Source organism: Lytechinus variegatus, chromosome 4, assembly GCF_018143015.1.
Source record: "Lytechinus variegatus isolate NC3 chromosome 4, Lvar_3.0, whole genome shotgun sequence".
NCBI lineage: Eukaryota > Metazoa > Echinodermata > Echinoidea > Temnopleuroida > Toxopneustidae > Lytechinus > Lytechinus variegatus.
In genome coordinates, this window is record NC_054743.1 from 51,824,626 (window position 1) to 51,841,917 (window position 17,292).

General features: G+C 35.4%; 2 protein-coding genes across 2 annotated transcripts; both read right to left on the bottom strand.

The window, feature by feature from the left end:
* Positions 1–2,166: 2,166 nt before the first annotated feature.
* LOC121412744 (cystatin-B-like) lies at positions 2,167–6,726 on the bottom strand. The gene is made up of 3 exons (XM_041605511.1): positions 6,474–6,726; positions 4,445–4,546; positions 2,167–3,009 (listed from the first exon to the last, which is right to left on the bottom strand). The coding sequence occupies exons 1-3, from the start codon at positions 6,606–6,608 to the stop codon at positions 2,896–2,898; spliced, it is 351 nt and encodes a 116-aa protein (XP_041461445.1). The 5' UTR covers positions 6,609–6,726; the 3' UTR covers positions 2,167–2,895.
* A 6,345-nt stretch (positions 6,727–13,071) lies between these two features.
* LOC121414282 (D-beta-hydroxybutyrate dehydrogenase, mitochondrial-like) lies at positions 13,072–16,688 on the bottom strand. Its single transcript, XM_041607406.1, has 2 exons — positions 16,536–16,688; positions 13,072–15,352 (listed from the first exon to the last, which is right to left on the bottom strand). The coding sequence occupies exons 1-2, from the start codon at positions 16,618–16,620 to the stop codon at positions 14,892–14,894; spliced, it is 546 nt and encodes a 181-aa protein (XP_041463340.1). The 5' UTR covers positions 16,621–16,688; the 3' UTR covers positions 13,072–14,891.
* Positions 16,689–17,292: the final 604 nt, after the last annotated feature.

Below are 17,292 nucleotides of genomic sequence, written 5' to 3' on the forward strand. Positions count from 1 at the left end.
CAAATGAAGAAAATATAGTCGACTTATTCACATATGCGTATATATACAGGAAAGAAAAAAGAGGAACAGAAAGGCCGAAATCATATTGATGTAAACATAATTACTGAACAAAATGCAAAGCTATTCACACAAATAGGTCTTCGTTTTGAAGGATATGTTGCGCAAGACAAGAAAAAGCAGAAATAGTAAGTAGCTGTACGCTACCGTGACGGGGATATCTTTCATGATTGTATGACCATTTCATTTATAGGGCGAAGTTCTATGCGGTAGTTGCGTAACGAGAAAAGAAGAGGGCCACATCATAGCACGTGTGGCACAGGGTTTAATATAAGTCCTGAGCGGGCAAAGCGAGCAAGAAAAAATCACCTTTGAGGTAGATTTTGACATGATATTCAGAAAATAAAATATCTTACACTTCTCTTTTTTTTGTTCCAGGTTGTATAACTTTTTGAGGCATAGCCCTAACCCTTCCATCTGTGCGCCAGTGCTATGTTTTATGTTTCAGATTTCATTTGATCCTTTCTTTTTCTCTTCCTTCCTTTCTTCCTTTTCTTTCTCTTTATTTCATTCTTTCTCCCTTTTCTCTTTTTCCCCATTTTTTTCATTTCCCGGTGAAATCCCAGGGGCCCCCGCCTGTTTCGCCACTTCTCTCTTTCTCTCTCTCTATCATGTCTATATATATATATTAAATATACATATATATCTACCCCTCACCCTTTCACTTCCTATCAAAACTAATGACCATGATAACGTTATTTCGTCCGATATGAACAAAATCATCCCCGTTTTGAAGAATTGACAATTCTGTAATTACAACCCCACCCTAAGCTCACCCGGAATAGCCAATTTCGAAGGATTGTCACAAAAATTACCATTACAGGGTCGGTTAGGCAACATTAGAACAAACCTTAAACCAAACAGGTGCACAAATTAGAAAAAAAATGATTACGCTTTACAAATATGAACTTTCATTGGTTCCTTTTAATTTTCATTTAAAAGATTTACGAGTTGTTATCACCCATTAAAGAAAATTGTTATGACTATGCGATTTACAATTATTACTACAATTATTTTCTGAATACATTTTGCTAATGCACTTTATTCACGTCCTATATATTTGTTGATAGAAAGGAAATATATCGCCAATAATTATTATGGACTAATTTTTTTCAAGGATATGTTTCTTTTTCTTACACGTTGGCTAAATGGGTTTTTAAATCAGCCTCTTTTTTTTTTGGGGGGGGGGTACCTCAACATAAAGTATATTACAATGAAATCAGAAAATTAGATAAACATACTAGTGTGGCGATAATACATAAAAAAATAGAGAATCATATTATAATTAAAGTGAATTCCACCAAAAAAAATTTGATTTGAATGGATAGAGATAAATCAAACAAGCATTGCGCTGAAAATTCCTTCGAAATTTAATGTAAAATAAGAAAGATATGACATTTTGAACTTTTCGCTTATTTTACACAAAACAGTTACATGCACAACTCAGTGACATGGAAATGAGAGAGTCGATGATGCCCCTCGCTCACTATTTCTTTTTTTAATCATACAACATTTCAATTTTAACAGATTTGACAATACGGATCAACTTGACTTGACCATAAAATGTTAAACAATGGTAACACCACGTGCTCGGGGAGGAATACAGCTTTGATTCACATAACAATGAGGAGAAAATTCGAATATTTCATATTTCAGATGATATGAGATGCTGCTCACATGTGATATCACAAAGTCAAATAAAGAATTATAGTTTTAAAAAAATTATAACTGATATTCTACAATAAATTTATCCCAATGTTCTAAGCTATTGTAATTACCAAGAGAGGTGCATTGTTGTCATGTCTGCAAGAGAGAAATCAAAATTAAATTTGATAAAAATACTTAGTGACATTATTGACTCTTCCATTTACATATCACTGTGTTGTACATAATACATGTTGCTTTTTGTGAAAAATGAACGAAACTTTGCGATGCCATAACTTTGGTATTTTACATCAGACTTTGATTAAATTTTCAGCATCATACACATTTGAATTTTCTATATTTATTCAAATCAATTTTTTTGGGGGGTGGACTTGATCTTTAAATGAATACATTAATCAAATCTTGGGCATCGGTATACATAAAGAAAAGATACATGTAATGACATTACTGGGTGTCGCCATATTTTAACTTTCACAATATTCATAAAACGGCCTTTTTACATTGATGAAATTAAAATTTTCAAACGATGTACAATAAGTTTCAAATAATTATATCATTACCTAAACTTTAATGTCTGTTACAATCGTTCTGATTATTCTTTACTATCATTACCGTCATCTTTCCATAAGTATGTTCTACTTTAATATTTGTTTTTATTTGCAATCTTGAGTCCGCCTTGCAATCACCGATTATGCCGTGGTAATAAGGTTCATCCGTAAAATTTGTATCTTATCTTATTATATTACATTATATTAGGCTTGAATGGAAATAAAAAAATTGATTACAACAATTAATCGTTCTAAACAATCCAGTACCATATCTTTGTTTCCATTCCCCTGTCATTCAGAATAGTTCCATTTTAACTTCCGGTTTTTATTTTTTAAATATAAATAATTGTATTTCGTTTCAGGTTGTACTTTTTGTGTATTGTAATCTTTGTATATATTGTGATTAATATGTATGTACTAACCTACTTAAAAACATTGGCTATTACCGTGTGGAAATAAAATAAAATAAAATGAATATGAAACGATCTTGCCTTCCACGAGCTTTCTTTTTACTATATAGGCATTTTATTTTCTTATAAATTGAAGAGAAAGTTGCTATAAAAGACAAAGAGCTGTATATAAAGCTAGAAGCGATTACAGTTGTTATTATTAATATTATTAAGTTTTATTTGGCTTGTGTCTGCTGCATTTCTTCCTCTGCATAGTTGGATAGAGTGATCTTGCCATCGAGGGACTTGAAAATGAGAAAGACTGCTTTTCGATCTTCACCGGTATGGGCCTGAAAATTAATACATGGAGAAGAAAGAGCAGATGGTTTGAATAATGTGGGAGAAGAGCCGGTCCTGGTTTTTCTTTTATTATCTAACACACTACTTTTATTTTGAGGCCTATACCACATCAATGTCAAATTCAATAATGATAAATGAGGAAAAGTCAAACAAGTACAAAAACACAAAAATACACTCTTAGAATGTTGGGTAACACATTGTCCACACAACAATCAGTTAAAACTATCCAATTCTGGGTAGTTTTAAACTAATATTGTATGCCTTGGGTGAAAACTACACAGTATTGTTTAAAAAACTACCAAGAGTTTGATTTTTTTAAACCAATTGTTGTGTGGACAGTATGTTGCCCAACATTTTAAGAGTGTGAATAAAAACAGCATTTCAATAGGTCTGGAAAGAAGAAATAGACATTTGAATAGTTAAATCTTTCCATAATTTGTAAAATCATCAGCTTTTTTTTTACATACCGCCCCTGGGAGCACTATCGAATCTTATCACTAATTTCATTTTCGATTCTGATCATCATTTAAAAAATTGTTTACGTTTAGGTCTGTTTGATGTGTATGTGAACAAAGTCATGTCCCGTTTTTTAATCTTAAAAGGATACTATTTTGTTCCTATTAAGTCTCGCCTCACTTTTTCAATAAAAATGATGCTTTCTTCCTGTTTAGTTCTTGCCTGTAGATGGATTCGAACCAGCAACCTTGTCATTGTACTGTAAATGTAATGATTGTCCGGTTATTCCATTTTATTACGTCATGCTAACCAGTTGCTCGAGATGTTTCCAATGAGATTAAAACTTTACGATTCGTGTTTTACATTCATGTATTATTGAAACTAAAACCCTATATTAACGCCGGGAAAGAAAAATTTGTAGGAAAAAACCGCGGGCGGGGGAGATGGAGGGGGGGGGGGGGGCTACCATGTCAACTTGCAATTTTTCGTTTTGTAATAATATTTATTAATCATTCAGTTCAAAATCAAAGTGATGGTACGGTACATTATAAAATATTACAATTATATATTAACAAAACACTGTTCACAAAAGACAAATAATTATTCATAATACAAATAATCGTACAAAATTTCATGGTATTAACATATTCATATACAGTGGATAAATTCAGTAACAAAAATTAACCACTTATAACCAATATAAATTCACAAAATCATGCAATAGTTATGTAGAAAATTTATTGCTCAACATTGATTAAACTGAATGAAATTTACAATAAAACAATGGAAAAGGGTTCGAATGCTCACCCCCCAGACACACACACACTGAAAAGACATAAAACAATTAGACAGTACAAAAAAACAATACAAAAAAATATAAGAAAAGCAGAAGGAAGGAAAGAAAGAGAGAGAGAGAAAAAAAGAAAGAAAAGGAAGAAAAAAATTACTAGTACGATTTCATGAACATACCCTTATACGATAGTTGAGACCAGCGACTACTTGGGTAGCAAACGCAAGCGGCTCCAGAACTGAAAATGACCTATTTGCTTTCACCTGGGCTGGTTCTCGTACCTGAAGATAGAAACAATATTATAGAAAGTAAAAAAAAAACATCACGACTGCACATCAGTTTTTTTTTTTGGTATATAATGCGGGTTGGGTTATATTCCGCTCCCCCCTCCATGCTCCGTGTCTCGCGCGGGGGGGGGGGGAAATATTCCGTGAATGTGTCAGGGTGGGGTGGATGCCTTCCAGTAATAAACTCGATGACGATAGGAGTCGTAAAATTTGACGCCCCCGGGGGCATGGACCTGGCCACAATGCTCAACTTCCCAGTAACAATAGAATGATCCACCAAGGACTGGGTACTTCGGGGGGGGGGAGGTGTCTTGTTACGATTCTATTATTCCCCATATTCTGTACCAGTCTATAAGCGAGGCAATTGTTTGAAAAATATTTACGCCCACCCTTATTCCATGCATGTACGGGCTCAAAAGCAGAAAAACGCCCTCGTGAAAAGGGGGCGATCAATTTACAATTGCAATGGTTCTGGTAAAGTTTATTTTATTGTATTTCGTGAAAATGATTAAACCTCAGATCATTAAAGGTATCTCGGCCAGGAGTTATAGCCTTACAGCTAAGCATACGGATATGAGTTATCGCCGTTTTATTTTCGTTTGGTTTAGAAAGGGAAATAGGGGATAACTTACTGCCTAATCATTCTACAACACGTTAAAACACACACCCACGCACCCCCACACACACATATAAATATATATATGAGCTATGATTAATATATTTTAAATAATTGCCTCCCTTAGACTGGTACAGAAATAATATATATATATATATATATATATATATATATAGCGGAAGAAATTTTCCAAAAGCCTCGTAACACTGGCTGTCATTCATAGTGGTGAGGGTCAATATAGAGGAAAAAATGACTACGAAGTGGTCGTTGCTCCTTGCTTCTCCATTTAATCAAGCTTTCGATCAATGCATGATCTTCCTCAGGACTATAAATATATAAACAAAGTACAAATACAATACAATAATATAATAATACAACATGCTTCACGGTTACTTATAATTATTAATTATTTTACACTATATAAACAAGAGAACATATATATATATATATATATATATATATACATATATATATACATATATATATATATACAGAGATTTATTATACATTTATAATAAATCTCTGTATATATATATATATATATATATATATATATATATATATATATATGTATATATATATATATATATATATATATATATATATATATATATATATATATATATTATTTATATATATATATGCATATATATATTATTATATTATTTATATATATATATAAGATGGGAACATGGGAACAAGCATGATGGTTGGGTTAGAAGATACCCAATATGTTGTCAATTTAACGCAATGTTGCGTTGAAATAGCCCAATAAGGGGTAAAAAGATCACCAGCAAACACGCATGTTCCCTTTCTACCCAATATTGGGTAAAGTTTTACTCAGTGTTTTTAGAGTGTACATAATTATATATGTATATATAGAGAGAAAGAGAGGGGGAGATGGAGAGGAAGGGGGGGGGAGGGAGAGAGAAATTGAGCAAGCAAAATGAAAATAGTCAAACTTTCACTATATGGGCCTACTCGATTAACATTGGTATTATTTGATATTTATTCATTTCATTATTTCTGTCTAGACAGTACGGTATCAGCGGTACATAAAACTGCTTTTCAAGAGAGCCATGTATCACTCATGATACAGTGATGATCAGTGGAAGTAATAATACAGAATTGATTAACAGTACATGCTACGTAAAAAATGAAATTGGAAATCATTGTGTACAAATTAACAATACATGATAGAGGGGACATAGAGTGATCTTTCGTTGTACACGTAGTAGAAGCGTGTAGGCCAGGGGATATAGGGATCTACAATAAATTATAAACTTAGTTATAAATCTGACTTGCCTTCTCCAGAAGATCTTGAAGATTCTTGACTTCTTCAGACGGAAGTCCACCCACTAAAGTCATATCGGTCCAGCCCCCACATACTGCCCCCTTGTTCTTCGGAATCTGCTCGGAAACTTGCTTCTCTTGAGACATGATGAACAATCCTAATCAACAAACGATGTACCTGTGTAGACTAGATCACAGAGCTCAAAATCACCTGGTCACTGTCCCTATATACCCCGTTATGTGATTGAATTTGAAACGAAAACAAGTTGGCTCACCTTAATCACATATTTCCTGGGTAGCGGACCGCTCATGCATGGCTCCAGACTTTGCTTTTGTCATTTCACCTTCAAACAAAATTAACCTCATTGATCATAATTCAGCTCATATTTTTTGTTTAATCTGTTTTTTTTTCTTGGGGGGATAGAGTGGGTGGGTGGGTGTAGACTGAATTAATTCTTTAATATCCTCGAAGCAAGTCAGCAACACTTTTCTACCACTAGTCATGTATTACTATACAGGATTGCAAATTTGCGTATGCCATTTAGGTGTGCAAAATTTTATTAGAAAAATAAAATATTGAAGTCTTTTCGTGAGCGACATTTTGGTTTACATGTTTTGGATGAGGACTCATTATTGGATATCAAATTCAATATTCACTGATCATGGCACTTTCACATCTGATGGGTGTAGCTGTTTGTAAAGTTACAAACGACTGGAACATGTTCTCAGGTCATATCTCCATTACATAGGGATATCACAGAAAGGATGGCCAGTCGTGCGTAAAGTCTTTTGTATCTTACGAATAGCTTTATGAAACACCCACCAGGATCAATGGACTTCCCTCTTCATACAATCATGGACCCTACTTTTCTGTAGCCATTCTGGGTGCATATTCAAATTCAAATTCAAAAGCTTATTGATATAAAATAAGGATCATCATCAAAAACAAAGAAACATAAGAAAAAATAATGATACAACATAAACATAACATAGTGACAACGAGGTATTAAAAAAAGAAAAAAAATACAAAGAAAAAAAACAGAAGAAATATACCAATCTTGGATGCAATGTTAGGTGCGAGATACATAAATGCATACAATGTACATAAACATACATAATAAACCTAAACATTAATACTCCCATATACAAATACATAAGTATAATATCATATTTTACTTTCAAGCATCCTAAGTCTCTCCACGTACATATAACTTATTCCTATAACACATAATTTGCTAATATCCATGTCATTGCTTCCTAATATTAATTGGAATTTGTTTTTGTTAGTTATTTTCATAAAATCCGGCAGTACTTCCTTTACCTTGTTAAATAATTATTTCGGGGTTCTTCGAGGGCCTTACAGTGTACAGTGAAATGGAATTCATCCTCTACAAATGACGAGCAAACAGGGCATATTCTATCGTTTACAGCAATCCTATTATATCTACCTTTAGTGATGTGTGTCTTTTCAATATCTAATAGTAGGTAACTTTCAATCTTATAATCTTGTTTTCAGTGTTTTATAGGTTCTTAGATTATTGCATTGGTCATGGGAATGTTGGGTGTTATCGTTGAGAATGTTTTTCCATGATATTATATAACGATCATTGAGTTTGTTTACAATTGCTTTCAGAAGTGCCTTTTTTGAGAAGGTTCCCTGGTTTTCCCATACATGAAGGAAACCGATTTGTTTTAATAATAATCGTATGTAATTTTGTAAACCCGTTATTAAAATGAAGCGGCACATCATATGCTCTTTTTACAAGACTGTTATCTTTTCAATATTGAAATTACGTGATGCCAGTATCCAATGCTATGTTTTAGAGCAGATATATAGATAACGGATATCGCCCAAACTCGGCCAAAATAGCACTATTAGTTGCTGATCTATGAACGCCAAGAACCGTTTTCAAGTATTGGTTATGTATCTTTTCAGGAAGAAATGATTTATACAGTTTTTCTATTTCTCTATCTTCACGTAAGAGCGTTGGTAAACTCCAAATTTCAGTACAATATAATAGGATTTGTTTTACACATGAGTCAAATAATTTTAAATGAGGAAGTGCTGCAACTCCATTGTCTGGTAAGGTGTTTCTGATACAAAAAGTGGCTTTCTTTGCTTTCCACATTAACTGTTTGATAGCTGCCGTGAAGGAACCCGAGGGTTTGACGAGTCCTAAATATTTGTATTCATCTGTTATTTTGACGGGGGCAGTATCTATAAGGAATGATTTTTTTCTTATTACCCGTCCGGCTTTATTAAATATCATTATTTGTGTTTTTTCATGTTTATCTTATAAGATCCCATCTATTACAGGGGGCATGTTGGATGGGTAGCAGGCCATGTGGAGAGTGACCCCCACCCCCTCCGGGTACATCATACATATCATTATAAAAATGAAAAAAAAATCCATATTTTATTGTTCGAACTGTAAAATTGTACTTGATTTGTATTACTTTATATTACTTTGTATTATGTTTTGAATGGAAATGGAATAAAGGATTAAATTGAAAAGTGAAATGAAATCCGAAATAGAAATACTTCGAAAGTTCTTTTTGCCCAATTGATCGTGGGCCCGGCAATCACTGTAAATCAGCAGATCGACGTATATAATGCACATCTATCCCTTAATTATTGTTGAACGCCAAACAGGGTAGCAGCATTTCCCATCTTTCAACGTCTTTTGGTCTGAATCGGTCGGGATTTGAACCACCGACCTCCGTGGTTGTGAGACGGACGTATAATCGAATGGTAAAAATGATATTCGTCCGCAGGCCTAGCCAACACACCAGTTATTCTTATCATTATTGAGCCACTGCTATATTCTGCAGCTCCAAATTTATCGGACTCGGTTGGTCATCCTTATCAAATCATATTTCCCAATCCGGGTCCTTTCTCAACCCCCCCCCTCTCTTTCTACTCCTCTCTTTTCAAGTGTTTCCCCCACTTCTTTTGTTATTTCATTAATAGAAATTGTGACAATACAATCTCATGCTCTCTGAACATAAATCAAGTTCAGTCTTCAAAGGGAGTGAGCAAAATTTCACTAGATTAAGAGTTATTTTCACTGGTGGTTGGTGAATTTCACTCTTTTTAAAGTAACAAAAAAGGTAAAATATTTGTATGTTTACTCTAAAATTCACTCTAAATTGAGTATTTCTGGACGTCACTAAACCAGAGATGTAGTCGAGGCCAGTACTTCCAAGTTACGAGGCCACTGGAGAAAACTTTCTCCCATTGATTTTGTACACATGACTCGGCCTGAGGCCCAGGCCGGCAAAATGTGACCTCCACTACATCCCTGTCACTAACAAGGGGAGTAGAAAGAGAGTGAAAATTCACTCATATTTCAGGGGAGCGTTTCATGATAAGTTTTGTCTTTGATTATCACTGACTAATATCCACTGGGTCAATCAGGTGCAAGGACGGGGAATGTGCCCGCTATACCACCAAGGATATATGCACTGCAAAAACTCGGAATCTATAATAATATGTCCACAACAGAGAAGTGTTCAACAACACCAGTTTCGTTTTGGTCTAACACCAGAAAGGTGTTTAAACAACACCAATTAGTATTAAAACAGCATCGGTTTGATTCCAAACTGGTGTTGTTTCAATACTTCTCTGATGTGAACATGTATAGATTCCGAGCTGGTGTTAAATCAACACCCGAGTTTCTGCAGTGTGGACGTCATGATATGTAATTACGATTTGCTGGTTCAATAATCACTCGTTTACAGACTGACTTGAAAATAATTTCTTTGATTTATTTTACATTTCCATTGCAAATCAAGTAAACAAGATCATGATATAAAACCCCAATACAGAATTACTCGTGTACCACTCTGTCAACATTTACAACCGAGTGAAAATCAAATGGGCTTCCTCATCTTACCCCTTGAGTATCTGTTAGGGCGTATTGAAACGGTCACAGCAACGAACCGACTCCGAATGGACCGATCGGATTATGGCAATCGAATAACTAAATAGCTCGGATCGGTCTGTAGACGGTCTCACTTGTGCGACTGCGGCTTGATTGTGAATGATCTACTAGTATTTCAAGACAGATTATTTCAGATTGACATTACTAAAATGAACGAATATATCTGTTAATATTCATAGACTTTAATTCATTTACTCTTTCACTGACTTATGCATATTATATTTTATTCAAGAGATTCCATGCACCTCCATTTGCTCACTAGGAAGCTTCTGAAATTAGAATAAATAGATCAATTATCTGCAAGGTTTGATATTTACTTCCGTATTGTCAAGATTGTAAGAATTGACTAGTCTGTAAGCACAGACTCCAATTTGGCACTTAACCCAGTAACAGGTCTGGCGTGAAGACTAGACTCCGAAGACTCTGCCTGTGTCCTTGGTAGAGCCAGCCACAGTACATAGTGAATCTAGTCTCACTACTCCAGACTCTACATTACACACTATGCGAAATTGCAAACACCCAGGGTCTGTATCTACAGACTAAGCATTGATCGGTACCAGTATGACAACAGCACGATATACCCTCGTTAACACCCCTCGGACAATTTTACAATTCAATCTGTAAGAAATTTCCCTACGATATCTCGAATATGCCTTTTGTTCACATGCTCAAATGCCTATTATTCAACATACAATTTCATGTCAATATTTTCTGAATCACTTGGTATCCTCAAAGAAAAATTAATCCTATATCTGTCTGGAATACACAACAAACAGTATTTGCAATTTTTACACTCGTTCTACATATATTTTTTGAGCTACTATCTAGAACTACAATTTCCATATTTCAGAAAGTTTGTCGAAAATAAATAAAAACACTAATAATTAAAAAAAACACCTAGCTTTAACAATAAGTCCCAATTAAATAAAATTCAAATAATTTACCCCATATACAGTGTTGGAAGGACGTTGCAACTCGTGAATTAGAGCAAAAAAAAAATTCTTGCATAAATTAGTAAAATCAATTGATAGAATACGAAACGTAATTATATTTAGTGCGATGTACCTATGAAAGCGTATTTTAACATTCTCTACCTTCGCACAAATTTTTCGTCGCATTATTCATCATTAGCATTATTTTATGACTGCTTTGAGTTACGTTATATGAATAATATGACCAGATGCCATTTCTTTTCTAGTAAATGATACAAAAAAAATGAAAAGATTTTACTGTTAGTCCAAGGGGGAATTTGGTCAGAATTTTATTTTTTTCGAGAACTTCTAGGCCGGGAATTTCTGGACAGGAACTACATACAAAATGAGTTCTTGCATCAAATAACAATTTCCCCCATTTAACATGATTTAGCAATAACGGACTTCTGTCGTTCCTATGTTCATATACCATGTATACTAAATATTAGATAGGAGCTGACAATAACTATCTTCATTCCCCGCTGAATACGCATAGAAAGTCATAAAGATTTTTTTATGAAAACTATTTACATTAGATATAGTATACGTATATACATGATATAATTTACGTGAAGAGGTATAATCATTTCAAATAGATGTCTGCATACAGCGAAATATATAACTGTTTAAATTGAATATAACAATATACATACTTCAAGTCATTGATAAAGAGAACAAGTCACAAACATTCACGCAGAATACAAAATAGTCAAGAAATTCCCGCTCTTCATGTTCAAGTGGTCAGGTGGTCATTATTATCAACAGCGCATGCGTATCTCTAATAGATAAGGGGGTGGGTGAAATACACATCTATAAGACGTTTTAAAATTCAAGGACCCTTTCCCCATCATATTAAATAATCTAAAGTAACATTTCCGGTAACAGTGGGCTATGTTATGTTCCTTTGATTTGATGTATGTACCCGTAATTTCATCACTTCGAAATTGAGGTTTTGTTGCAAGTAAATACAAATCACACATCCAGCTCTTGTTCTCATGTTTACTAGGGTTGTCGATGTTCGGACAATAATTTTGGCTTAATTTCTCTTAATAGTATATAAACGCTGAATTCTTTGGCACAATTAATTTTCACTTTACAGTTAGTTATCATAATTATGCTGTAGCCCAAATAAAAAAATAACAAAACCAGAAGGTGGATTCATTTCTCACTTTCCATCCATTTATAGGGCCTCAGAGGATTAGGTTAAAACTTACATAATTCAAGCGCTCTGGTGAAAAAAAAATAATGTAATCACCAAGACTGTTATGAAAGACAGATCATGAATGAATGTAATTCAGTTGAGTAGGCCTTATTTTTGGTTGCAATAAGGATGGTTTAAATACCTTTCAGGAGTGTTGCATTTTGCAAAGACTCAACACAGGTAAGTTGGTCAGAGACTGCGCAAGGGATATCACCAGCAGGAAGGATTTGGGACATCCCGTCTAACACCTGAATGTCAACTTTAAAGGTCAGCCTCCCTGAATCATAATGATAATAATAATATAGGGTATTGATATTGCGCACATATCCACCTTGTTAGATGCTGAAGGCGCTCCTATATTACCCGGCTAAGCTAGGCGTTCATAGCGCACACAGCTTTTTAAGGAATTACTTCCTACCGGTACCCATTTACCTCACCTGGGTTGAGTGCAGCACATTGTTGATCAGTTTCTTGCTGAAGGAAATTACGCCATGGCTGGGATTCGAACCCACGACCCTCTGTTTCAAAGTCCGAAGACTAATCCACTGGGCCACAACGCTCCACACATGATAGTAATATTCATATCGTATGATATAACTGGCATGAACTGTTATGAATAAATCTTCCAAATTTGAAATGAGAATAGTTTTCAAGATAAAATGATGACAGTGTGTCATGGTCTGGTAGATATTACAAGGTTCGGGGTTTGAATCCCTCCATAATATAAACGCCATTTGGCAAGGGGTTGGTCTACATTATTTTGGCACGCTCGAACCAGGGTGGTGGTATCATAAAAACACGCAAGGCCTTGCGTGAGCTTGTGCTAGCTATACACAAGAAAAGGACACCAGTCGTTTAACTTTATGAAAAGATTCAGTTATGAAATAGCTTTATGTAAAACACATGATGTAAATTTAAAAAGCGAATAAGAAAATGGGGACCCGGCAGGAAATACATTCCAATAGAAATGTTAATTAAATCACATTATCAAAAGCTATCACTATCATTGGAATTGTCGTTATATCTTATAAAAGCGTTCTAAGAAACGATTCTTTTACTATTATTATCGCATTATTACAATAAGGATTTTTATATTTAAGGATAAATTACACTCTTAATTGCAGGGATTGAAATAAATCCATGTAGTTAGGTGCCAATCGAATTCCGGATTTAGTTTTAATTCTACAAATTTATTTTTCAATCTCAATGAATCTGAATTTCAATCCATTGAGATTTGAATATAGGGTGGGCAGACTGAGGTGTTAGATTTGATATAAAGGTAAAAAAACACACAAACACACCCTACACGCATATCTTAACGTGAATGTGAATACAGATGGTTTTATCCTACTATAGAATGTGGAAAATGTGACAAATTCTATTTCAGAGTGGTAAAATTTAAACTGATTTTTTAAATTTTCGTTTCCATCTCTATCTGAGAGAGCAACAGTTTCTCTGTTCTGAAAAGAGACGATTCTACGCATCTTCATAGTTTACTATATTAGATGGCGCATAATCAAAACTGTGTTTATTATCATTGACATCAATCCCCCTATCTATATCGTTTCTTAAAGACTATTGATAAACAGTGCGATGGCGAATGTAATTAATTTTATGATATATATTCAGGGTATGAATATATCTTACTCTGCACTCATTTTCTTTTCGAGTTAGAATTTCACTCTAAGAAAAAACACTCTGAACTAGTACAATCTATAAATTTCTCCAAGGTAAGATATTAGGAGCAGATATACACAGACGCGGTAGTAATATGAATAAAATGTGGAAACACCATAGAATATACAAAGTCAAAAACGCCCTGATAGTATTCAAGTTTTAGCAGCAGTATATAAGATGACTACTCCAGCCTTGCGATTGAAGCCATCAAAGTTCTCTGAGCTGAAATGGGATACATATTCTTGAAAAAATTAAACGACGCCCTCACCGCAATAATTCAGTATAGGTATACCTAGCCCATCACCGTTAGTTAGGCCTACCTCACTATAATTCCTATACTAATAGATGTTTTTAAAACATCTGAGTTCATAATTGCATTCTCAAACTCGGCTACATTTTACACTTCAACACCATCCTTCTTTTCCTTTCTACGTGTTCTTTTAATCGCTGTAGGCTTCCTAAAACTTTTTTGTTATTACATCTTCTTCTTTAGCTCCGCCTCCTTTGATATTTCCTCTACAAATGATGGCGTGTTGGACATTCTTGGCAGCTGTACTTTTAAATATCGCAGCAAAGAGCAGGCAGCCATCTCAGTCAATTATATTCTTATGTAGAACTTGACGTTAGATCGATAACATCAAAATATAAGATCTGAAATCTCTTCAGGAAAATGCGCCATGATTACTGTACGAATCGTCCAATATACGTCCTTCGGTTCGTATCGTATTCGCGGACTCTCGTTCAAGACTGCGTCCAGGAAGCAATCTACAACAGGTGAAGGATCCGCTGAACCGATTGTCCTTGAGAACCTAACGATATCGACCATGTTATTGAAATCCTTCTCGAAGACAGCTTTCTGTTCCTCTTTCATGTTCGCCCACAGCTCGTCTCTGACATTGTCGATGTTCTCATTGGTGTAGATGTTGGTAGCGGCCATGAAGTTACCGGGCTCGACGATGCTGACACGGACACCGAAGTTCCGGAGCTCGTATCGTAGACACTGGGTGAAGGCCTCGACACCATGTTTGCTGATGGAGTAGTGCGAGAAACCGGCTGTTCCTTGACGTGCCAGAACGCTTCCGATATTCACGATTCGACCTGGAAAGATGATCGAGAAAAATACAAAGGACTATAATCTCAAACATTTGACATGTCAGATATACATTGCATATTTTACATTTTCATTATCATAGATGGTAATAATACCTCTTAATGATAACCCCGGCTCTTCTTCAGGAGAGCATTAAACAAGTATTGGAGAACCAGGTACCCATCGAATTCAACTTGGGCGAGCATGATAAATATGAATTCATGCATGTCTTTGAAAAAAAAGTTGTTGGCGTAACGACACTCAAAATACAAATCAAGGAATCAGTTTTTGCTACAAGGTATGCGAAACCAACTTCCCATCGACAATGGTATGTATTTGGAAATAGCTTTGGTCGGCCTGGGGCCTGTTGCAGAAAGAGTCAAACGCAACTCTAAATATCATGCTTAACTTGATTTTCAACCAATCAACAGCGCGCATTTGGGACTTGCGATTGATTTTTTTCACTTGCGTTTAAACGCAACTCTTTTAGCAACGGACCTTCGGAGTTATTTTCGTTTGTGTGACTGTGGTATTACCAGTCGTACTGCTAGGTATGTAGACGTACTAGTATCGCAAAATATGACACGAGCATGTATTGGAGTTGAGTCACTGGCGTACAGATGGGGGGGGGGGGGCGGCATGGGGGCGCAATTCACGACCAAGAAAACAAGAAATAATGAAAGAGAATGAGTGAATTAAGAGCGAAACATGACATAATTTTCTGGATATTGCGTCAAAATCTATCACAAAATTTGATTTTTATGATAATAATGTCATTTTTCTCGCTTTGCTCGCTCGCTACTTATCTTTTTCGTGGAGCGTTGTGGCCTAGTGGATTAGTCTTCGGACTTTGAAACAGAGGGTCGTGGGTTCGAATCCCAGCCATGGCGTAATTTCCTTCAGCAAGAAACTGATCCACAATGTGCTGCACTCAACCCAGGTGAGGTAAATGGGTACCGGTAGGAAGTAATTCCTTAAAAAGCTGTGTGCGCTATGAAGGCCTAGCTTAGCCGGGTAATATAGGAGCGCCTTGAGCACCTAACAAGGTGGATATGTGCGCAATATAAATATCCTATATTATTATTATTTTTCAAAATTAATTTTACGCCATACATGGCTCATTACGCCACTGAGCTGAGTCAATATTTGATCTTAAGAACAAAACTGGATCTAGTATATGGTTTAGCTTACCTTTTGATTTTCTCACAAGATGAGTGAAGGCGTTTGTAACCCGGACAGTCCCCCATAGATTGACATCAGCGATTCGTTTGAACATATCAACACTGCACCACTCAGCCTGACCGAAACATGAAATTCCTGCGTTATTGGCTACTGCCCACAGACCTGCAGAAAATGATAAAATATGACAATACATACTTTACTTTACTTTTACTTTTATCCGACGATGCTTGTAGGACTACGCCTATTCATCGATCCAAGGAAATAAACAGTATGCTCCATCACACTATCAGTTAAATTAGTTGCATGTGGAAAGTAGTAGCATTTACAGAAGGTGTTGAACCGCATTTTCTGGTAGACTGTTCCAAGAATTAATAACTCGATTTGAAAAGAAGAACTTCCTAAAGGCATGGTCACACCGCCCGAGCGTTGTTGGAGCGTTCGTGAGCGGTAGGGAAAGAGGGCCGAATCTTGCTTATAAAATTTGGGAAAAAATCGAAAAAAAAAAAACAATCGAAATCGAAAATGGTCAACGGTAGCGAACGGTGGTGATTTTTTTCTCTCCGCTCCACGAGCGCTCCAACAACGCTCGGGCGTTGTGACCAGGCCTTTACATCAAGCCTTGCATACTGCTTCTCAAGTTTCTGTGTATAGCCTCTAGTCCCCCCTTCCTTACGTCGTACAAGCATATCTAACAGTCTAATACCAGGGATATTAAACACGAACTTCAGTAATGTACAGGAATAATATAAAACATTGACTTGTAGGA